At 35.4% G+C, this 24,674-nt stretch overlaps 1 protein-coding gene across 10 annotated transcripts in view; it reads left to right on the plus strand.

The window, feature by feature from the left end:
- The window catches only part of LOC149575589 (myosin-11-like), a 329,180-nt gene that overhangs the window by 110,327 nt on the left and 194,179 nt on the right, over window positions 1–24,674 (plus strand). For all 10 annotated transcript variants that reach the window (XR_016360188.1, XR_016360187.1, XR_016360189.1 and 7 more), the window contains 8 exons: window positions 11,389–11,426; window positions 12,581–12,707; window positions 12,824–12,997; window positions 13,164–13,295; window positions 13,489–13,598; window positions 13,860–13,920; window positions 14,222–14,399; window positions 14,624–14,829. Coding sequence is in view for 7 of the 10 variants with exons in the window: in XM_089815351.1 (XP_089671477.1) it covers window positions 11,389–11,426; window positions 12,581–12,707; window positions 12,824–12,997; window positions 13,164–13,295; window positions 13,489–13,598; window positions 13,860–13,920; window positions 14,222–14,399; window positions 14,624–14,829 (1,026 nt within the window). In the remaining 3 variants the exon portion in view is untranslated. The remainder of the gene's footprint in view (window positions 1–11,388; window positions 11,427–12,580; window positions 12,708–12,823; window positions 12,998–13,163; window positions 13,296–13,488; window positions 13,599–13,859; window positions 13,921–14,221; window positions 14,400–14,623; window positions 14,830–24,674) is intronic.

Here is a 24,674-nt window from a genome sequence, read left to right on the forward strand (position 1 = left end):
ACTCTTTATTTTATTTCTTTCTTTCCACTCTTTTCGTAATTCCAATTATTCACTTGGAAGTCGAATGGTTTTAAAATCTTTTAACCGATGGAAGCCGAGAAGCCACGGCCAGTCCTTTAAGAAGCCGTGATAGGAGTCAGATGTTTGAGGCCCTACTCTCCATCCTTTCTACTACATTTACCACATAACCTTTGCTTAAACCGAATCCATATTGTTTACTTCTTACTTCCGCCAGACCCCTGCAAATATCTGAACCATGCAATAATCAAAATTAGGTGGTATAACTAAGCCGAGTAAGAGTCCCGGCTAGAGGACGCAAGGAAACCAAGCTGAACTCAAATCCTCAATCGCATACAATTAGGTTACGAATGTCTTTCCATCAGAATTTATACTTCCATCTTTTCTGATTGTAAGTCTGATTACTGCCGGCTAGGTATAAGAAAAACAAACATTAGAAATGGAGATCATTATATGTTACTTGCTGATGGCTCTTGTGATTTCCATAGAGTTTCTTTGATCTTTTTATAATATTACTGAATCCTACAACCATCATTAAGAAGTCGAAATGGTAGCTGTAGGGGTCTTGCAATGATTGTATAAACCATCACCATTAATTCAAATATTAAATGACAATAACCATGTAGTCTTATTCCAAGACGTAAAGAATGGATTGCTCTTAATTCTCTAACACCTAGGATTCACCGGCAATGAAGCCATGAAATGGTGAAGAGGTGTAAATGAAATAGAATGTCCATAATCTTGCAGGCGCCTAGGATTCATCGGCAATGAAGCCATGAAATGGTGAAGAGGTGGAGTTAACCTGCAAAGAAACAAGAATGAAATCAGATATGAATATCTAAGTAATGAAATACTTAATATCTCATGCTTATCCCTGTAATGGAATCTATTGTCAAGTTGAGTGGTGTGTGATCGAGTCAATGCACCCATTGGAAATCCTTGGCCAAGGTAGTATATAGGCATATGTGCCATCTAATGATCACTTGATGTCTGTAACCTCAATTATACAAGTATAACTGAGTGGGCACTCAATACACCAGGTAGCTCCGATGGCTAGACTGAAGAACATCCCAAGCCCAATTTTGAGGCAGGGAGGGCCGTTCTAATATGTTAGAATGTGTGGGGATAAGTATGGTCCGAGGTTGGGAGGTTAAGCTTATGTCAATGCTTCTCCTCTCACCAATGCTAAGGCTTGCACAACCAGATAAAAGATCTTTTGATAATACTTGTATGTTTTTCAATCTCCTTGTTACTTGTTAATTGTTTATTATGGAATTACATATATGTTAGATTTATTTCAGTTAGAATAGTTAATTGTCATCTAAATTGAATAGGAATATGTATACATTCAGTTGAGCATGATTACAGTTAAGATAGATAGTCGTTACTCTACTTTCAGCTGAACATGGTTACAATTAGGAATGGTTAAATTGTTTTACATTGAATAGGTTTATGATATTCTCATGATAGATAGTCATTATTCTAAAATTTCAGCTGATCATGGAATTATAGTTAGATTAGTTAATGATCGATCCTAAATATTATTACGGTTACCTTCTGTTAATGATAAAAGAAGTCATTGTCATGTGAAATGGAATCAATTACTTTTATGAACGTTGGGAGTTGTTAGTTCTAAATGTCTTAGATTTAGTTATGAAAATCCGTTTGTTACAGATAAATTCATTGCATATCTTGCACTCATAAGGGAGCTGTACCTTTCAATTCAGGGGTCTTTGATGGATTACTAGACTGACCCATTCTGTTGTTAACTTTTGTGTTTTCCATAAGCCTTTGGGCATATTAAGAGTCAAGGTATCAACCAATATATCAAGGAAGACGAACTGTTAACTAACACCTTATAAGCTTTAGGAGCATTTTGTAAAAACTGCATTCCAACATCTGTAAACCAACTCCATGGCTTGCTTTATTAAACATGCGTATTTTGATCCAACTTCCTAAGCACTAGCTTAAAAAGGAAACAATGCAAACTGCAATTGTCCAATTAACTTTACAAGCCTTTAAGGGATCTATGTTTGACCTTGAAGATCTTTATGTCCACTTTTCTTTTAATAGGTTTGTATTGTATTTTTTTCAAATCTGCAAGTTATAGAGCTGTATCTTCTATATTAGCTGATAAAAATAAAAATTATTTACATCAAGATGACAACTTTGAGGGAGTGCCAATTGTTTTTCAAAGCAAAATATATTATAGATTCGTTCACATGGTTCATCATCCAAAACACAAGAATCCAAAGGATCTGCTCAACCGGTAGCATAAAAAAATTCTACATTCAATAGTGCTTTTGGTGTTGGAATGAAGAAACATGTCAAAGAAAGCCACATCTTTTGTTTATTAATTTACACAATTGACCAATCTTCATTGCCATCTCTACATTCACAACCACATCATTTGTTCTTGGGAATTTTGCTTCTGCTTCCTCATGGTCTGTAATGACCCCTTTTTAGCATTCATAGCATGATGTTGTCGTTAGCCTATTTCCCCACGGTCTTGTAGGCTAACCAGGACATTAAAGGGATTTAGAGGCCATTTGGCCTAGATAGTTTCAGTTGCAAGTCTTTCTGAGGGGTTTTGAGACAACTTTGGGCATACTTACTATTTATATTAAGTCATCTTGGATATGGTCGGACATCCAGTGGCAGCGGTATGTCAATGGTAATTGTTTAAAATCGGCAAGAAGACTTGTTTATCATTGATAAAATTTGTTATGCATTGATAAGGCTATTTTATAAAGTTAAATTTAAATATTTAACTTTATTAATGCATAGACTATAGTTTGTGGGAAATATTTAAATTAAAAGAGTCCCCTTTATTTTATAACACATTGGAGACATAAGTTACATAAAAGGGAGTGATGTTTTATCCCACATTGAGAAAACGAAGGATTGAGCCCTTGTGAGAACAGTATAAAAGAAATGGAAGAGCTTCTTTTAGGCATGCTTGGAAATATCAAAGAAATTGGGAAATTTTCAAGAGATTATGTCTCAATAGTTTGAAGGACGAAATCCCTTCAAGCTGAAAATCTTGACGCCATTGAAAGATATGGTCTTGAGATTCAACATGGTAGCAGTCCGACAAAGTAGATACGAAAAAGCGGTTCGAAAAAGCAAGGCCGAAAAAGTAGAATCGGGAAAAAGCAGATCAGAAAAAAACAAGCAGAAGGGGCAACATTGAAGAAAATTATTACATCCATCTACAACCAGGTTCCTTTGTTAGTATTGCTTTTTTTTAGGTGTGATAAGTTTCAGCTATAGGTGTGCATTATACTAGCATTATCATTTTTTGTAATCCATGTAAATTCCAAAAAGTCTTGGCCATATTTCATGAGCATTGGAAATTTCATTGCAATTAAGGGGATAATAGTTGCTGGTGTCATTTGAGCAATACAATATTATGATTTATCAGCTAGTTAGTTTGCATACCAACTGTTTGTAGAAATGCCAGTTGGCTGTAGGTGTTCATTTCTCATGCTTAGATTATATATATGGATTGAATATTGTCAAAATAAGTTGCACATTCATGTTAGGTCATTGTGTAGTCCATTTTGAGTCTTCTAGCACAAGATTCTCATTGATGCAAATTGAAGAAAAAGTCATTTAAAGCAAGCTGAAATACTATATCAGTCATATGTCCCTTGCATGTGAATTGTTTGACAAAATTCTTTGAGCCTTCAATCAGCATTTTTGAGAGCAGATTTGAGGAGGGTTATTACAGTGGTATCAGAGCTAGAAGTCTTGCCATCCTGTGAAGGTCTTATAGGGAATTTGGAATAGCCAGATAGAGAGAAAAATGTTTGACAAAATGAATGCCGATCCAGATCAGAGAAAGGAAAGATTCTTACAATTATTAGACACCTTAGCACAGGGACAACGATCAACAGAGCAAAGAGCACAGGAACAGAGTCAGAGATTTGAGCTTATGATGCAGATGATGGCTTGTCAAATGGGGTTGAATGCTAATGTGGGTGGAGAAAATAATCAAAATGGTAATAATCAGGATGGGGCACATAATGGAGGCGAACAAGTTGGGAACAATTTCGGTCATGCACCCCAGCAAACTAGGACAGTGAGTTCGCGGCCCATGATTCCCATATTTCCTCCTAGAGCTCCAGAGCAGCCCGTACCAGAGCCCCAGATCACTGATATACAGGACCAGCTGAGGAGAGATTGGGAAGCCAGAGGTCCAGATTTTATTGCTGCAATCACCTTTAGGGAGTATATAGATGTGCGGATGAAGCATATGCCACATGGACATGATAGGAAGCAGAGCTATGAGCTACAGAAGAAAGTAGGGAAACTTCAGTTACCATATTATGATGGCTCGGGGAAGTCTACAGCAAGAGCTTGGGTTTGAAAGCTTGACACATACTTCCAAATGAACCCTATGCCTGAGGAAGAAGCTATTAAGTATGCAGCAATTCACCTGGATGGGTTAGCACACGAGTGGTGGCATCATGGTATGGTCACTATGGGTCATGCACACATTACCTCATATGTGGAGTTTACAGAGAGACGGATTGAACGTTTGGATAGGCCTAAGGATCGTACCTTCCCTATGATAGGCAGAAACTTGTATGAGGAGTTTAACAGACATGCTGATTCAATACAGGGAGACATTAGCACATCTTCAGGTAATGGTTTATCTGCATCATCTTCACAGGTAGAAGGGGTTACAGATGTTGTGCAGGTTGAGCCAGTTGCATCAGAAGGTGATATCATAGGCACACCGGATTGTGTGATTGACACAGATAGTGATCCCAGTACAGTTGGGCTGGATGAAGTTACAGCAGTTGAGGATATTGTCATGTTTGAGGATAGTACAATTGATCAGAAAGTGAGCATTCCGGACTTTGCAGAAAGTGAGTATCAGGCACAGTTGGATGCTTCTTCACATGAGATAGAGGCTAGTAGCTTTTTACTTGGTTTGGCAAGCCAGCTGAAGACAAGGGACAAGAATATTGTCACGGCTTTATCCCATCATGATAGGATACATGGATTGATTGAGAATCATGTTTGGATGATTCAACTGCAAGAGAGACAGAAAGGAGTCGCAATAGGTTCTTCTTGTGACGACTTACAACAGATCAAGGAAGGCATGGAGGCAATGAAGTTGGCTCTCCAGGATTCTGAGAGACGTGGACGAGCGTTGTCAAGTTGATTATGGATTCCTCTTGGTTAATTTTCAGAGGTTGGTGCAGGAGCCTATATTGACTGACAACAGTATAGTTCATGACTACATTTGGGATCCAGGTGGATTGATTGGGTTGTTGTTCAACCATTGCTTGGGGACAAGCAATTTTCGGAAGGGCGAACTGTAATGTCCCCTTTTTAGCATTCATAGCATGATGTTGTCGTTAGCCTATTTCCCCACGGTCTCGTAGGCTAACTAGGACATTAAAGGGACCTAGAGGCCATTTGGCCCAGATAGTTTCAGTTGTAGGTCTTTCTGAGGGGTTTTGAGACAACTTTGGACATACTATTTATAGTAAGTCATCTTGGATATGGTCGGACATCCAGTGGCAGCGGTATGTCAATGGTAATTGTTTAAAATCGGCAAGAAGACTTGTTTATCATTGATAAAATTTGTTATGCATTGATAAAGCTATTTTATAAAGTTAAATTTAAATATTTAACTTTATTAATGCATGGACTATAGTTTGTGGGAAATATTTAAATTAAAAGAGTCCCCTTTATTTTATAACACATTGGAGACATAAGTTACATAAAAGGGAGTGATGTTTTATCCCACATTGAGAAAACGAAGGATTGAGCCCTTGTGAGAACACTATAAAAGAAATGGAAGAGCTTCTTTTAGGCATGCTTGGAAATATCAAAGAAATTGGGAAATTTTCAAGAGATTATGTCTCAATAGTTTGAAGGACGAAATTCCTTCAAGCTGAAAATCTTGACGCCATTGAAAGATATGGTCTTGAAATTCAACATGGTAGCAGTCCGAAAAAGCAGATACGAAAAAGCAGTCCGAAAAAGCAGAACCGAAAAAGCAGGCTGAAAAAAGCAGTCCGAAAAGCGGAACCGAAAAAGCAGGCTGAAAAAGTAGTCCGAAAAGCAAAACCGAAAAAGCAGGCCGAAAAGGCAGAATCTAAAAAGCAGGCCAAAAAAGCAAAATCGAAAAAGCATGCTGAAAAAGCAGTTCGAAAAAGCAAGGCCGAAAAAGTAGAATCGGGAAAAAGCAGATCAGAAAAAAACAAGCAGAAGGGGCAACATTGAAGAAAATTATCACAGCCATCTACACCCAGGGTCCCTTGTTAGTATTGCTTTTTTTTAGGTGTGATAAGTTTCAGCTATAGGTGTGCATTATATTAGCATTATCATTTTTTGTAATCCATGTAAATGCCAAAAAGTCTTGGCCATATTTCATGAGCATTGGAAATTTCATTGCAATTAAGGGGATAATAGTTGCCGGTGTCATTTGAGCAATACAATATTATGATTTATCAGCTAGTTAGTTTGCATACCAACTGTTTGTAGAAATGCCAGTTGGCTGTAGGTGTTCATTTCTCATGCTTAGATTATATATATGGATTGAATATTGTCAAAATAAGTTGCACATTCATGTTAAGTCATTGTGTAGTCCATTTTGAGTCTTCTAGCACAAGATTCTCATTGATGCAAATTGAAGAAAGAGTCATTTAAAGCAAGCTGAAATACTATATCAGTCGTATGTCCCTTGCATGTGAATTGTTTGACAAAATTCTTTGAGCCTTCAATCAGCATTTTTGAGAGCAGATTTGAGGAGGGTTATTACATGGTCACTACTTCTGAAGCCTTTGTCTTTGCTAAGAACTCTTTTTTTAGATTTCTTCATATTTGAAATCTTAAGGCTTCTTCTTCTAGTCGAAGTTTAGCTTTCACTAGCCATAGGAGTTGATTGTAAATTATCGATTGAGGCATTTTGATTCCATTCTTGGTAAATATCATCTCTTAAGAGGACTCATTTTGAGCTCACTTGAGAATTGCCCTCCATAGAAGAAACAAAATCTTCTCTTTCCACAGAGTAAGGGGAAGGGATGTATCTTTCCAGCCTGTGTTCCAAATGTTGATCTTGCACTTAGAACAATGCGCAGCAATGTGGCTAGTGCAAAACCACCTATGATAGTGGAAAGGAAAAATCTCATAATCCATTTTCTTTTCAGCAACGATCTTTAGTTCTAAGAGAAATATCAACTAGAAAGCTTTTTCCAATATCAAGGTTGACCAAAATGTGTGTGTATGTGGTATGAAGAATATTGGATGAGCCCTCATCAACATGTGAAAATTCCCCCAACGTATGCCCAATCACCTTTAAAGAAGGAAAAAACCAAAATTGTAGAGGAAGGTTTGGGAGTCAAACCTAAACGAGTAATAGTAGAATAAGAGATTGAGATCTGCATTTGGAACATATCTATAACAATGGCAATATAATTACATTTGCAGAAATGATCCATGTTACTTCTCATGGTATCAGAGCGAGGCTGCAAATGTAAGAATAACATATACACATATACACACGAAAATCATATGAATAGTTTGACAAAGTGTCGATCTATTTGTTGCAGATTAACAACTTAGAATGTGAAAGGCATTGTATGTTTGTGTCTGCTAAGCACCATAAATAAACTTGTGTGGCTTGTTCAAATTCAAAGGGTTCATTATGACAGATTATATGACTATCACATCATATGCCTTCTGAAATTGCTCCTTCGTTTCATCTCCATGGTTGATGACAACTGGGCTTGGGTGGCATTATGATTCCTTGTCGTATATATTTTAATATGACCTTTTGTGAAAGGTTTGGTTCATACAGAAAAGTATGGAGTTAATGATTGTGAGAAGAGTTTTTCTTTGGACTAGTTATCGAACACATTTTATAATTACAAGTGTGTGTAGATTCTGTAGCAGAATATTATAATCAGTAATTACCTCCAAGCGGATCACAGGTGTACCTCATGTCCTATCCATTACACACTAAACTCATCACATCAAACTTCCAACTTATAGATGGCACTCAGTGAGAAATAACGGTGAAGTTAGATGCACATAATTACCTTCATTGGCATTCATATAAGTGATTGATGTTATGGTATGGACAATCTTCTTCCATTACCATCTAGATGGTCATACGTAAGATGGAAGGAGTTAGTTACATGGAGTCTACGATCCTTCTTCCACTACCTGCACTCTTTGTTGACACTAAAGGCATTGGGATCTACATTCAGGACATATCTATAACAATGGCAATATAATTACATTTGCAGAAACGGTCCATGTTACTTCATAGATTTGTGACTGGCTTTGATAGATGTTGTAGGAAAGGTCTAGAACTTTGACGTGGCACAAGGTCTGTTGAACCATGTGTCCCACTTGGAGATGAAGGTAGATGACTTCCATTGATTCGTATTTGGGGCTTGACCTTTCCAGCTTGACATTAGCTTTGATCAGGTCTAGTAACTTCACCACCTTTGGGGCTTTGCTGATTTAGCTGAGGGGCATCACAAATACCCCTACCTTGCCTTTTTTTTTCCAGAGCTTAATGTTGTTTCTATTGTCTCCTTTGGTTGGGCACGAATTGTTAGCTAAGATTTCGACCCTGGTTGTGTCTTTTGGGATCGAGATGGATTGCCTCCCTCCCTTTCACTATTCTCTTGACCCCTCCATCCCCCCTCACGCAAAAAAAACAAACAAACTTTTTCCTCCATGCTAGGAGCCGAATAGATGCACCAAAGATGGCATTTATAGGCAGTTCATTCATACTATTTGGGTTAACCCCCATGGGGGCTTTCACCCTAAGATGGTCTTTTATGTAGTGGAATTTTTGGAGTTGAAGGACAAACTCATTGTTTGCCCTTCTTATCCCACCGCTAGCCACATTCCCTCAGTGTTCCCCTTGATTCCTTTAGAGTGGGTTTATAGTAGCTCTGTTGTGAGATTGGACATCATAATGATAGAGTGCATAGGATTAGCTTTGCAACATTAGGGAGATTGAGTTTGAGCACTTCATCTTTTTTTGTCCTTTATACTACGAGATCAAAGGGAGGTGTGCTCGCTCTCCACGTTCTTCAAATTAATGGACTAGAGGTGCCTTGCCGTTTGTTTTTAGGAAACCATTAGGAGTTGAGACTACACAATCCAACATCGACATCCTATGCGGCCTCCACCTTATCAGCTTATTGCTTCCTTCTTCATTGGCTTTTGTTTAGTGTGTGGAGCCAAGCTGATGTGCATGGTACCAAGTGTCAGCTTGGCCCCACCCTTTATTTCTGAGCTATGAAGCCCAAGATGGGCTCCTATCTGCAACAACCTACCTTCCTCTTTTAGGATCACTTCAAAGCGGCCCAGAGCTCTGACTAGTCCCGTTGCTTTTTCTTCAGTTTGGATGTTCTTTACAGCTATTCAAAACCCTTAACAGGGTTTGGGAGGATTTCTTTTCCTTTGGACCCCCCTCTCTCTGTTTTTATTTCAGTTGTTGCTTTCTTCTTAGGGTACCATTGGGTGTCCCTGCCCCCTCTTCTTGTTCTTGGTAGTCCCTTTGACCTTATGTGGTCTTTTGTTGGACATTAATAAATTTATCTTATGTTATCCACGCTGTTAGACATCTTGATGATGATGATTTTATGGATGCAAAGCTCTCTTTAAGCATCTATTTTGCCATTAGATCTTTTGTAAATGTTTAAGCCTATGTTTTAGGTTTCACACCTTGCATGCTTACATGCGGTGCAGGTTTGGGTTGGGTACTCATAGGGTGTGCGCCAAGCCCTATGTGTGTGCCAGGGTGTGCAACCCCATGCATTCAGGTGTACCCTTAGGGCTAGGCATGCATCCGGTACATGGCCAACCTGCATTGAGCCTGTACTTGCGAGCTCACTAATTAAAAGTGGCATAAAAACATATTAAAAAAGTGTTTATTTATATTTTATTTACTCCTAAACCCTGAAATTGCCCTTTATAAGGCATTCCAAAACAAAAACATATCATTTTACCTCTTGTTTTGCTGTCACCATATTTTCTCTCCACTTCGGCTTATTTGAATATTCTGCAAGTATTAATTGGCATTGGTCAATGATCAAGTATCATCAAGTATCCTACTATGAAATGATTTAGTTTTACAATTTTGTATCTCTCTTATATATATATATATATAGACACACACATGTACCCATGTGCACCCAAACCCCAAAAAACTCAAGCACCCACCTGCCTGATTTGTGTGCTCGTACCTGTCTAGGTACCCAAACCGGTAACTTAGGTTTATGCCGGACACATTATCTTTGAGTACACTTTTGTTTTTATATTTGAAAGTGATGGCTTCAATTTGAAATGAAAGGTTATGGGAAGGGTTGATGACAGGTATATCGTTGGAGCTAAAGGTGAGACAATGATTGGATAATAGCTTTTCATATTGATTGGCACCATGTAATATTTCAATTTTTAAAATCACGAGGTTTTCATATTGATAGGCAAAAGATCACGATTTTTCGATAAAAAAATGCTTTTCTTCTAGTTCCTGCAGCAGTGTTCTCTGAAATTTTCACTAGCCCTAACCCAACTTGATTTTCTCCTAATCAATAGAGAAAACCTTTTATCTTATAATTTTCTGAAAGATGCTCAAGAATATTTTTATTGCTATAATAATTATATGTATGAAACTGCAACATGAAATCTTGTCCATTTATCAGATAATTTTAGTAGTACTATATGAAGTTCAAATGTTTTTTTACCTAACAAAAATATCTACAAAACATATCTAGAGAGTCTAAATGGATTGCCGTTTCTCCAAATAATAAAAGAATTCAGTCTGAAAATGGATGATTGTCAAATCTTAGAAACTGGGTCTCTTTTCTGGATAATTATTTTAGGCTACCAAAATTTGTGTTTGGAGTCGAGCTTTATGATTATTTGTTACATCTTTCCAATGTCTTTATTTATTGATGGAAAGTATTTCCGGTGAACACATGCCATTTTACTTGAGATTGTTGTTATCTAGACTATTTTTCTATAGTGCTGTAAGTTTAGGTTTAGCCTGTTGCCTTGTTAGCAGCTTATTTTCACTCCCTTGTGTTAGTTCTATTGGTTTTACTTTGAAAGTCCATTGACCTAGTGCTGACAATAATACAATGTTTTCATTCTTTTTTTTTTTCTTGCCATCATAAATCTTGATCTGGGAATTGTAATATCATAGATAATGTATTTTCTTGGGTTAACTCTTAGATTTTCATTGCTATTCTAGTGTTTAGAATTGTACGATTTAATGCGGTTCTATCAGTTGTAGGCACTCTAAGAAATTTTATTTGTTTCTTATATTGGTTATAAAGGGAGATGTCTTATTAATGACATTTTAAACATTTTTATTTGCAGAAACCTGTGGGAATCATTTCTCTTCTAGATGAAGCCTGGTAATTTTAGTTCTTCCACATTGAGCTGTGTGCATTTCTTTAGTTTCTCATGAAGCATTGTTTCATATAATAGAATAGTTGTTGCTTTTTGACATATTACATCAGCTGATTTACTCAATCTCATAATATGTTTGGTGATTTTAAATTGCTTTGTAACTGTCTTGTTGCTTGCTGATCTTTTTGTAACCAAATGTATGTATAGTGGATACCAATTGATTTTTTTTGTACACAGATTAGTGTGTATTAATCGAATATTACTAATCTCCATGTAATGATGGAGATGTGTGTTTGATAAATAAGAGCTAAGTCCTATGTTCCCCTGAGTTTCTGGGATTGGGACAGCGGGACGGGTTTCTGGGATGGCAAATTTTTTTGCCGATTTTGGGGACGGGGGGGGGGGGAGGAACGGCAAATGGGGACGACAAAAATGACATTTTTGTTTAGTTTTTAATTTTTTGTGTGTTAAAAAATTGGGGACAGATGCAAGTCACCAATGAAGTCCCTGGGATGGGGATGTCTCCGTCCCCGAAATGCTGGCTTTTTTGGGGGGATGCGTCCCCGGGAACATAGGAGCTAACATACTTATGCACGTTGAGTCAAATTCATTTCTATGCTTGAGCTTTTTTTATATGTTTGAAGCTTAAGGTTTAGAAAAAGATATGTTGTAGTGATATGTGAACTGCAGAAGGTGAATAGTTTTTATGATCGCGATTCAAAAGCCGCATGTTTTTTATATACTCCCTTGCATAATGGTCAAATCAATGTTTCTAAGGAGGAATGTACTTGAGAAAATAAGATAGTGGGCTAAGTATATTTCATTTATATGTTTTTTTTAGAAAGATTTGCCTTACATTTCTTATTAGGTAGATTGCTTCATTTCAAGAATTCATATAAAATTTTAAAACACAGAATAATATAATTAGTGTAGCTGAATTGATAGATATTTGATTGATAACAATCAATATACTCTATGTACATTTGTTTGACAATTAATGAGAAGTTAAGTGCCCTGGGCTTATGATGTAAACAGACTACTAGACGATATATTGACATTGATTGGCAGATTACTTTTCTAGTTTATTGTTGTAGTCCTTGGGCTATAGATATGGATACCTTCTTAAAACAATATTTTTAACTTGATTGTTATGATACAGCATGTTTCCCAGATCAACTCATGAGACATTTGCAACCAAGCTTTTTCAAAGCTTCAGAAATCATAGCCGATTTAGCAAACCAAAGCTAGCACGTACAGACTTCACAATATTTCACTATGCGGGCGAGGCATGTGGAATATATAGTTTAGCTTTTGGTGTCATTTCAAAATGATATTTGCTACATTGTTGTTAATTAGCAAATATATTCATACAAGAATCTGAATTGCTGTTTACTTTGTGTAGGTAACATATCAAACAGATCTTTTTCTTGAAAAAAATAGGGACTACATCATTGTGGAACACCATTCCTTGTTATCATCCTCAAAATGCACTTTTATTGCTGGGCTTTTTCCTCCTTTGCCTGAGGATTCTTCCAAGTCCTCTTACAAATTTTCTTCCATTGCCACACGGTTCAAGGTAATTAAATTTCATGCCTTGTAGCAAACTTATTTTTATTTTATGTTAGCTTCATTAGTTTGATTAACTGATGTTGCATTTATTACCTTAAAATCCTTAGTTTCTTTCCAGGCCAGTTGTTCATGAAAATTTTGTATCTGACGTTCATTTTGAACTAAACATATAGCAACAACTTCAAGCTCTGATGGATATTCTGAGCTCGACAGAACCACATTATATCCGATGTGTGAAACCAAATTCAGACAACAGGCCTGGAAAGTTTGAGAACTTAAGTGTTCTACATCAACTTCGTTGTGGTGTAGGTTTTCAATTTCTTCCCAATTTTTAAGTTACTGGTTTTATTCTATATTTAATGTTTTAGAACGTGTACCTGTTGTAGATATATTATTACAATATATTCGTCATAGCTTTGTGTTAGATGGTTATTTTTTCTGGTGCTCTTTTTTAAAACTTCTACTTGCTAGTGGTAACTCAAACATATTTGTGTTCAGGGAGTTTTAGAGGCTGTGCGGATAAGCTGTGCAGGCTACCCAACACGACGGGCATATGATGAATTTTTAGACCGCTTTGGGCTGCTAGCGCAAAAACTTCTTGATGGACAGTATGCACTTCACTCCTATCTATATGAGATAAGATATTTGGCAAATGGATTAAATTTCACATTTCATGGCAGGGAGAGATCAGATGATGCCAGGCTTAAGACAAAAATTTTCCCACTTTTGAGATTTTTGGGTCTTGTCCACTTTGTTGAAGGGAAAAGCTATTATGCTAGAGTCTAAATGATTAGTTCTATTTTGATGCTGAATTTGACGAAAATTGCATTTATGGGCTTCTAACTGTAACATTTGTGGTTCAACTACAGCTGCAATGAGAAATTAGCCGCAGAAAAGTTGCTTCAGAAATTTAATCTAAGCAATTACCAAGTAAGCTTATCTATATTCATAAAATTCTAGTACAGTCAAATGATATTAAAATTTCTTGCATACTTATCTCTCTGCAGATTATCATGCCAGAAATTGTGCATTTATTTTACTCTTTATACTTGTGCATGAGTTACAGTTGTATTGAGAACACTTTGTTTGGATCACACCTTTTACCAAATTGTTGATATTTTGTGCTTTTCTGGTATTTTGCTTCATAGCAGTTGAAGTTTGCCTGGCTTTGATGGTTTTGTGTTGGTCCCTTAATGATCGTTTTTAATAAATGAATTGCAAATGTCTGTAGTTGGGGAAAACAAAGGTATTTCTTAGAGCAGGTCAGATGGCGGAGTTGGATGCTCGGAGAGCAGAGGCGATAAATAAGGCAGCAAAAATTATTCAGCGTGCCTTACGCACATTTATCGCATGGAAAGAATATAACCGAAAGCGGAAGGCTGCACTAAAAATCCAAACTTATTGGCGAGGTTGGAAATTTGAGTACATTTTTACTATGGAAAATAAGGGAATCTTAATAAATAAGATACAAAGCAATCAAATTATAATAATTGAAACCATTCTTATTGTTTTCCTGTTTCTGATTCATTAGTTTGGTTCTACATATGGGGGTAGATAGAAAAAGTTTATATTTGTTGATTGATTTTATCTGATAACCTTCATCACATTTTGGAGTAATTAATTTACTTGATAGGGTGGCTTGCATGCAAACTTTACGAGATGATGCAAAGAGAAGCTGCCTCAATTATTCTTCAAAAGTACACTCGCAGGTGGCTGCTTCGGAAAGCCTACACTGAGCTAATTTCTGCAGTATATATTGTCCAGGCAGGAATTCGTTCATATTTTGCTTGTAAAGAGTATCATCTGAGAAGGTTAACACTGGCTGTGCTCAATATTCAGGTATAGAATAATGCTGTAACATCTTTTGACATTTGCATGTAAACTTAATTGAAATTAATATTCAGTTTACATCTAATTTTGAAAGATCATTCTTGTATCTGATTATAGAACTGACACATAATTGTCTTTTATCTTGTTCCCAGTTGCACACATGCATATCTATGCCTTGAAACTTTAAAAGAAAGCCTTTTATTATTTTGTACATCTGTGTGTTATCTATTTATAACAGTTAGTTTAAACAAAACTTGTAGCTTTTTTTTTCGGATATCTTACAATGATTATTTAAAGTTGTTTCCAATCAAATGCATGGTTTGTTTATTAACAGTAAACAAGTTGAAGATTTTTGTATTTTATTAAATTAAGCATAGATGGCAACAAGTTGAAGATTTTTATATTTTACTGAAGTAATCATAAATGGTATATGCCGACCAGTTGTGGAATATGACCTTGCTACTTGGACTTCAATTATATAGGATGCATGAAACGTGCATAATAAAGTATTAAATATGTGAATAAATGTGAATTTCATTTGCCTACTAGCTGTCGGATGTTGCCCAAATTACTCGCCTTGAATTTAGATGATGTTTGTAAAATGCACTATAAAGAACTCAATATGTGAAAATAATATAACTGCATGTATCCAAGAGCTAATAAAATGAATGATTTCAGAATAACTAGCATTTTGGTGGTGCAAGTAAATGGGATGCGCCTGATGCATAGACTTTCTCTAATAGGAACGTGGGAGGATATATTTTAGAATTAAATTTCATTTTATTACATTGACAAATAATTGGAAAATATCTAACATGTTCAATAAATAATATCTACGTTTTACAAGTTGAGGGAGCTCAATTAATGTATGCATATAAAGTATGCTAAAGAGGAAAGTAGGAAAATACATATCGATGTATTCTATGTTTTAAATAGGATCTATAATAAAGATACAGTAGCAAGCTAAAGCTTAAAGTGAATGGTTGGGTGCGTATCAGAAAAGGGCTAACATGTTTGATATTTTTTTCTCACCTAAAGTTTTCTATGACCAAAGGCTGAGCATCTAAGTAAAAACATTCAAAATATATGGGATGTTGCGTAATAAAGAACACATTACTAGTTATAGATGTTGCACATCTTAAAGGAAGGTGTAATAAAGAACACTTTACTTGGTTAAAGATGTCGCACCGTGCAAATTTTAAAGGAAGTTAATTAAGGCAATCTATTGACATATTTGGTGGATTTCTTGCTGTGTGCATGTCATGAATAATACACTCAAGGAAATGGGAAAAAATAGTTCGATCAATCTAATTGTTAGTGAAGCGAGAAATGTGTAGTTAATTTTTTTTGCAACCACCATGTTTCACATGCACTCTCATAGAGGATAATTGAGGAATTTTTGAAACCTGTAGACATGAAATATGGCTTCTTATTCTCTTGGAAAGGATAATTGTTGCAAGAGGCATTGCAACTAATGATGATGATATTAAATTGGTGGTTTGAGTTAAAGTTAAAGCAAGTGATGAGAGTGAAGGAGGTGGTCAAGAGTGATGCCTTTTGGGATATTTTGAGGAGGCTAAGATAGATAGGGAGAATATGGCATAGAAGGATCCATTATTGTGTTGGAGCATGCATAAGTCTACTTCTTTGACTATCTCTCTAGTCTTTCATCTGATGTTCTATCTCTTTAGTTCCTTTTCTGCTGAGTGGAATTGGCCTAGGTATAGCTTCATTTGCTCCATTAAGAGAAGTAGTATTGTAGAAGGTAGAGAAGCTTGTGGTTGTACCTAGTACCATAGTGTTACATCCCAATTCTTGACCTAGCTTGAAATATAGCTGTTGAGGTTCGCATGAAGTCAGTTGGCAGTTTAATTTGATATAATCTGGCGAAATGGTAAGATAGTTGGTCGTTGTGATTTCAAGTGAAGATGACATGTTAGTTGATTGTTAATCACAAATTTATGGAATTAAGATCTCTTAATTTATAATTTAATTACGTAGAAATTCCTTGCAGGGAGCATATCGAAGGGGTGGAAGCATTGTTAGAAAAGAATTTGGTAGGGCATCACCATCACTGGGCAGACGGGTAAAAGACCTAGCGATTTGAAATAGAATACATTTGCAGGACTCACATGAGTTATTTAATAATTAAATTAAATTAATTGAGTTTAAATATACAAACATATCTCAAAGGATTTTAATATATCTTTCATCATGTTATTTTAATTAATATTTATAAAGACTCATATATTTCGAAATGATTTAGCACCATTATAATTTAATAATTTAATAAAATGATGTTTATATGAACCTATAAGATTATAATAATGTTCATAATTTAATAACGTTTGGATTATAACTCTATTCTTTCCATTTTATTATTCCTCGCTTTTAGCCAATTAACACTTGGTTTGGAAATCAATTTAATATTTGGCATTTGGAACTATTTTATAATCTTTTCCCTTTTTAATCGTTTCCTCTTCTTTTCTATGTTTTTAATCGATTTATTAGTTGAGGATTTAAGTCAAATTTATGATTGGAATTTGTAAGGTTTCTTGAAACGGTAGGAAGTCATAGACTCTGGCTTATTCTATAATATGGATTTCTTCATCAATTGTTGGCATTCATCTCTTCACCTTCGGTGTCCATATCTTTTTGGTAATCAAATTCCATGTTTAAGATATCCTCATAACTTGTAGAGTCATTTTGACTTCATACTGTGCTGAATCGACTGAGTTCTATCAAAAGCCGCGAGTCTCAGAGCCGGATGGCTGATTCAATTCAAATGCAAGGTTCATTTCCAGACTTTTGGGCAGAGTCACGTAAGAGATTTGATGTAACCTGTAGCCTTCTTAGCACCTTCTTCTGATTATTTATGGAAACAAAATTTGTACCTTAAACCGTCAGCAAATAGGCACCGATTTAAGAATAAAGATTATCGTTTTCCTCTTTTAATGTCTATGGTTTCTCTTTTAAGATATTATGACACTGCTTGAAATAGTCTATCCATTTCCATGTGATCATGTGACATTGACCTATATACAAAAGTCTGTCATGCTTCTTATCCATATACAACTGAATATGTAAGAAGATAAATTAGAAATTCTTATGAAATTCAAATAAGGTTCTAGGCAATAAAGTTATCATTTAGTTAGAAATCAATTACAAGATATTAGGTCACCAAAAATGTTCATATCGTTGATTGTCCCTTTAACCATAAACTGTTTCAAAATGATGAATGGAAATGCTATGAAGTTTAGAATCTAAAATTCCTCCAATTATACTCAATTTGGGATGAATAAGAAATCATGAAAAAATACCACATACTGGAACTAATATAATCATAGACTGAATCATGGTGGATAGTAATAGATTTATAGTTATTGGAAACTGTTCTTTTATCATAGATGTTTCTTAATTCATAAAAGTGTATCTATCATGCACATAAGAGATTGAAATGCAATGAAAGCTATGAGCAATTAAATTTAGTTTAGAATGTTATACATTCATTCAAACCGTGCAAAGATGAAAATATTATCATAAATCCGAATACCATAGAATTCACCAAGCAATATAGTGAAAAGGTGGAGTTAATTAATTAGACATTCAATTTTGAGATCTTTAGAGAACATAATTATGTAATCATAGTTAGTGAAATGCTGGATGCATATTTAATTGACAGAACCGGTTGTTCTAAGAATTCCTAACACTTGGGATCCACCCGTCTGTATAGCCAAGAAAAAGGGTGACGAGGTGAAAGAGAGGAATCTGTAATAATATGAATTAGTATCAGTTATGACATTTCAATATTTATCATCTAATATGAATTAATTAATAGCTCATGCATATTCTTGTTATTGTGATCTTCTACTGCCAAGTTGTATGGTGAGTTAATTATTAGGAAGCCCAGTGGATGGAAAGATGTTCCCTGCCTATTTCAGGTAGGGAGGGCCTTTCTCGTTAGAGATCATGTGGGGATAAGTTGTGGTCCAAGGTTAGGTGTTTAAGCCCCTGACAATGCTACACCTCTTCTCTAGATGTCGAACATGCGTTAGACAGAGATGAGCTATGCATTCATTTTTTTATCGGAATCAGGTATTATCATTTATGAGGAGGTAAGATTAAAATGAGTTAATCTATTGTTACCGTTATTTTACACCTAGATGCACGATATAGAGTTGTGGATTGTTTTTCATGGATATCAAATATAAGTATAATTCTAACCTCGAGTTACTGCCACAGTTAAGCAATCGGAAGGAAAAGAAATTTGAAGCCCTAATTGAATCCATCATAGCGGAAGCCCTATTGGATTCCATCATCGCGGAAGCCTTAAATTTAATCCGTGGTAGCGGAAGTCTTAATTGAAACCGTGGTATTGGAAGCCCTAATTGAATCTGTAGTAGCAGAAGCCCTAATTGAATCCGTGGTAGCAGAAGCCCTAAGTGATATAGTGGTATTGGAAGCCCTAAATGATTCGATGGTATGTGATGCCCTAATTTAAAATATAGTATTTAATTGTAATTATCCTTTGATTTAGAGATTGCGGTTTTTAGATGTTAGTCATCATGTGAAATTGTTATAGTGTATTTGTGGACTAAGTTGGGTGGTTGCAGAAGCATCCCTAGTTTCATTTCGATCTCAATTTTCTGAGGTATGTGATTTTCAATTTCTGTAGTAATTTCACTTGATGGTATTTCAAGTTTTATATTTAAGAAATTTTGTTTAACTGATTTTAACGGTAAATCTTATTCACATGAGTATGAATGATATAACTGTGTTTCTATGAAATGAAGTAGTAACTGTATTCTTTGAGTATGTTAGATGTTAATCTAGACCCAGGAAAATGGGATGTTACACATAGTTTGCAGACTTGGACAAAAACTCTGGAAAAACTCAGTAAGTTAGAGAGCTCTTAAAGTTAAAATTTCATAAAAAACATGTATCTTTTTGCAAAATTCTATTACATGATGTTTTTAAAATTAAACATCAACATCTCAAAAGAGAAAATGTATTGTTTTGTAACAAAAAAATAATGTGAAACCAACATTTTACTTGCATTAGCAATTTTATCCATGTTTTTCGTGTGCCTATAAATGTGTGAGAGTTAAACTTCTACAAACTTGTGGAGCAAAAATAATAGAGAGTACTTGGCAACTCAAAGAGTACTCCCAGAGTTTGCAATCTATGCTTAGTATCTTATGTCTCATTGATCACAAAACACATACAAGGAGAGTCCAACATAGGATGTATGACCTAGAGGAGCCAACGTAGGTTGATAATGATGCTAAATTTGGTTGGGTAGGACCGTAGGAGCTTTAGTTTGTGGAGCCTAATAGTATGAGGATTTTGGAGATGATTAGAGGCTTCAAAACATTTCATGTTTTGGAACATAGTAACTATTAATATAAATTTTGAATATTATATAAATTTCTGATTTGACATTTTCATTATGAATGTCTAAATGTTTAGCGCAATCATTGCAATGTGTTTACTATTTAGCAGTTTACTAAGTATGCAACAGTTTAAATTGTATTTCATAAATGTTTTCATTAGACATCTTTTAATAAGTAATAACTAATTTGTCAAATACTATGTTTATTTGTGCCATTCTAATTGATGTTGCCCAATCATCCCCAAACATAGGCCCTTGCTCCACTTGTTCTCTTATTTGGAAACTTCATGGAATCATGCATTAAAGCTATTTCTTCCTTTCTTATCAAGAGTTTTTAAGTGTTTGAGTTTCAAAACCCTGATTTATGGAATAAATTAATAATAATTCTAATCTCCCAAATGAGGTTTTTTAAAAAATATTTTTTTTATAAGAAAGTGCTTTGAGCATAGAAACTCCTCATGATAGTTGATGCCATGTCTACATTGTTAAATATTGTTCTCTTTGATATCTTTGTGTTTGCATTATTGTTATGCCCCCATCTTTACCCTTGTAATGCAATAGCAATAAATCACATTAGTGGTCAAGGGGTGGCTGACCTTGAGCACTTCTAGATAGTAGAGGATAGTTGGTGGCTAATTGTACATAGCAAATAAGAGTTCAAGTTGATAAAGCATCAAGTGTATAGGAAGAAAATCATGATGTCTTATCAATAAGATGATTTTGCTATTTAGCATCAGGAAGCACATTGGAAATTGTGAAATGAGAACGAGTTAGATATCAACTATCTCCCTCAAGGCAACAAGGTGCATAATGTTGATATGAATGTCACATCATCATGCATCCATTGCACATAGAGTATTCATAGCATCACCATCATTGTAACAATCATTATATGATGATGAATTGATGAAGATCGTAACATGCTGAATTTATAATATCATATAGAGGCTCATACCATATATCACAAGGGCAAGTCCTCTTCGATATTTCTTGTATACCAAGTAAGCATTGAAGTTTGTAGCTGTGTAGAGATATTTATCTCTGCTCTTATAAAATCGAAATATGTTTGTTATGACCAATATGGTCACCTTCAGCTGAAAGAGACATTTGTGAGAATATTTAACTTAATATTATATAAAAAGACGTGTCATACGTCATGTGAAGAGGCATGCATATGGAAATGTGAAGTGTTGAATGTGTGGAAATATGAAGGGTCTTATTTTTGGGACTCAAAGAGACCTTTGTGTGAAAGATGAAGAGTCTTATGCAATCTCTTTATGTGATTGCTTGGTATATCGTAAATCAATCAAGTGAATGCCTTGTACTATGAACATTTCTTGATCAATAAAAGAGATATTTTGCTGGTGTGGCTGGGTTTTCCACTTCAAGTGGAAGGGTTTTCCTAGGATAAATGTTTTGTGTCTTTTGTGTATTGTTTATGCTCTTTTATTGATGTTTATCTATATTTCTGGGTCAAAACATTAACATGGTATTAGAGCCTAGTTGGATAACATCAATAAGAGATGTTATCTATTTTTTCTTTTTCTTTGAGGCATTCTGCCAGAGTTTAGAGATTCTCTAGATTTTTGTTTCTGGTAGTATTCAGAACGGGAAACCAGTCATATTCAGAGATGTAGATTTCAAGGGACGATTCATCAATTCTGCATGAAGTAGGAGGTAGCATTTTAGGTTGCAAGCTTTATTCTCTTTCTGCGTTGAATTATTATATATCACTAATGATTAATGGCATTTAAAGTATGTCCTGTCCTTTATCAAGACTTATCAAATCTTCAGTAGCAAAAGATGGAGTGGAATTTCAAAGAGCTTTGATAACGTGTGGGTTGAGTCTTGACATTCTATGTGGGGGTAGTATCTTGTATTTTGTTTGGGTTCATTGTTATCTCGTCTTCATGTTCATGTAACGTTATTATTGTTTACAACTTTGTGCTTTTTTTTGGTTATGTTCGTGGAAAGTTATTTTCATATTGGTTGACCGACACTTCTATTTATCGCCTGCAACTTTTTTTAATAATTTTTTTCATATTGGTTGATCAACACTTCTATTTTATTGTCTTCAGTTATATTCGTCAATTCCGATTTTCACAATGACAGTGCATATAGCAGAAGTTTCTATCTATTTTATATGAAGCAAAATCACGGGCATTCAGTGTGTGTGCGTTTTCTTGTAGCTAAAAGATAGATCTCTCACCTGTGTTGGTATTCTCATCAAGGCAGGAGACCTTAATGGAGATGGACCATTTGTATCAAAATTGTCAATTACTTCATGGAGGCTATTATACATTTTTTTACTATTGTGTCACTTCCAAGTAGTGAATCATTATTGTTAATGCTCCATACATTATATTTATAACCAACGACTCTTGGTGAAAATTTGTTTTTTCATTATCCGTCTTGGAAAATATATATTTGTGGGTGATATCAAGAAGATTATCTTTGAATAGTTTGGTCTTTGTCTTCAGGCGTTTATTCATTTGTTTGCCCATCTGATTTCGTGCATTGTCGCACAGGCTCTCATTGGTCATATATTATATTTGATATTAAGACCGTTCATATGTTCGTCCGTTCGTGAAGCCTAAAGCTTCATCTTCATTTTCTTTCTTCAAGCTTGAGCTCAACTCTTTGTTTTGGGTTTTATGATTCAGAATTTCTCTGACCACTATCGAGGAAAATTATTTTAATGTTTTTCTTGGCCTAACAAAACACCATTGTATCGGATATTATAAGCAGCATTAGCAGATTTACACTTGAGTGTTCATTTTTCCTTCGTATTGAGTGTATTCACTTTCAATGACGGTGAACAATATTGGTTCGTGAGAGGCAAGTATACAGGAAGGAATCAATTCAATTTACGATGGGAGGTGTCTTGCAAAATAATCTGACACAAGTACATCAAAGGTGCCATAAAGCAGACATTGCAGAACATATGGCATGCAGTCAGACACTTGGCAAGCCTACCTGCTGTTACTGTATATGATGCTTATTTGTTTTGTGCATTTTTTGCATATGAGATATAAGTGGAAATAATACTGAAATAAAGAGTTTATTGATACTAAACAAGCCCAATTTTGAAACTAATAATCAAACACAATTCTCAAAATATCAATAATAATTGTTGAGAATACAATGAAGTAATTAACCTGTATGTTGCTTGACAAATCCAATTTGCAGCAAGATTAACTGTCTGCCCTGGATAGGTCAAGCTTCTCCTTTGCAAACAATTTTCTGCTCCAATTAGCTCATCTTTTGGCAAGGAATTGGCTGCAATTTTGGTCACATCAATGCCCACGTTAGCTGAACTTAGATAATGTTGTCTGGTATAGGCATTTACAGGGCAGAACTAATGACGCCAAGGCTGACATAGGTGGCAGGTACAAACGCCTGACAGTACCATTCCAATTCTCAGCCAAACATATCACTGACTTTCAGATTTTGCTCACCCAATGCAGCTGCCCAGATATTTGTAATAACGTCCAGCTATGAGGAAAGATTAATCGCCAAATTTGCACTGATCTCATACACTATAAGTGGGAGCCAAACGCTAAGAAATAACAGGCTGAATGTTCACCTCGAATGCTGTTAATGAATCGCACCAACAGGCAGGAAACCTGTCAATTTCCAGAATTATCTACACACCAATATTCCCCATAAACCCTTACCAATTTCACAGATTGAAATGCAATTAAGTTCCCACACAACAATGTCTTCCAGCTACAGTAAGAAACAAAAGGAAGACTCCACAATTCAGACTTAAACAGTTCACATAATTAATTCACAATATCTCAGCTGTGATTTATAATCTTTTCTCAGAAACAACCCTTATACCTCAGCAATGACACAGAAAATTAGAACTTCAGAAAAACGTCACAAAGATGACAAGCAAAATAAGATAATCAAATGCCTTTCCAGATTTTGAAGGGTATAAGAAGGTATCACTGTGGAATGAGAAGATAGATAATGGTAAGGGGCATGGAGGCATTACCGTTCTAATAAAAGAAACTTGGAGCAAATTTGTAAACTTAGAGAAAGAAGATGTAAACAAGCAATATATTTGGATTAAAATAACAGAAAATCAGATTTCTACAAGGGTGGCTGTCTGTTACTTCGCCCCAAAAGGCTCAAAAATGTATAAAAAGCATAGATTGGATCGAGAAGACCCATTCGCTACACTCAAAAAAGACATAGCAGCCTTTAGCTCTCTAGGGGAAATAATGATAATAGGGGATTTCAATGCTAGAATAGCAAACAACCAAACTCTCAATCTTAAGGAGAGTTACAATGAAAGCAGAGACCCAGTTTGGCTTGAAGAAGAAGGGACACAAAAATGGGAAAGTTCTTCACAAGATAGCATGGGAAAGATTAATCATTTTGGTGCTGAATTACTAGGTTTATGCTACTTATATAAGATGGTCATATGTAATGGTTTGGAAAAGTGGCCTAAATC

Source organism: Cupressus sempervirens, chromosome 2 (genome assembly GCF_028749045.1).
Source record: "Cupressus sempervirens isolate cs-2001-9-10 chromosome 2, ASM2874904v1, whole genome shotgun sequence".
Classification (NCBI taxonomy): domain Eukaryota; kingdom Viridiplantae; phylum Streptophyta; class Pinopsida; order Cupressales; family Cupressaceae; genus Cupressus; species Cupressus sempervirens.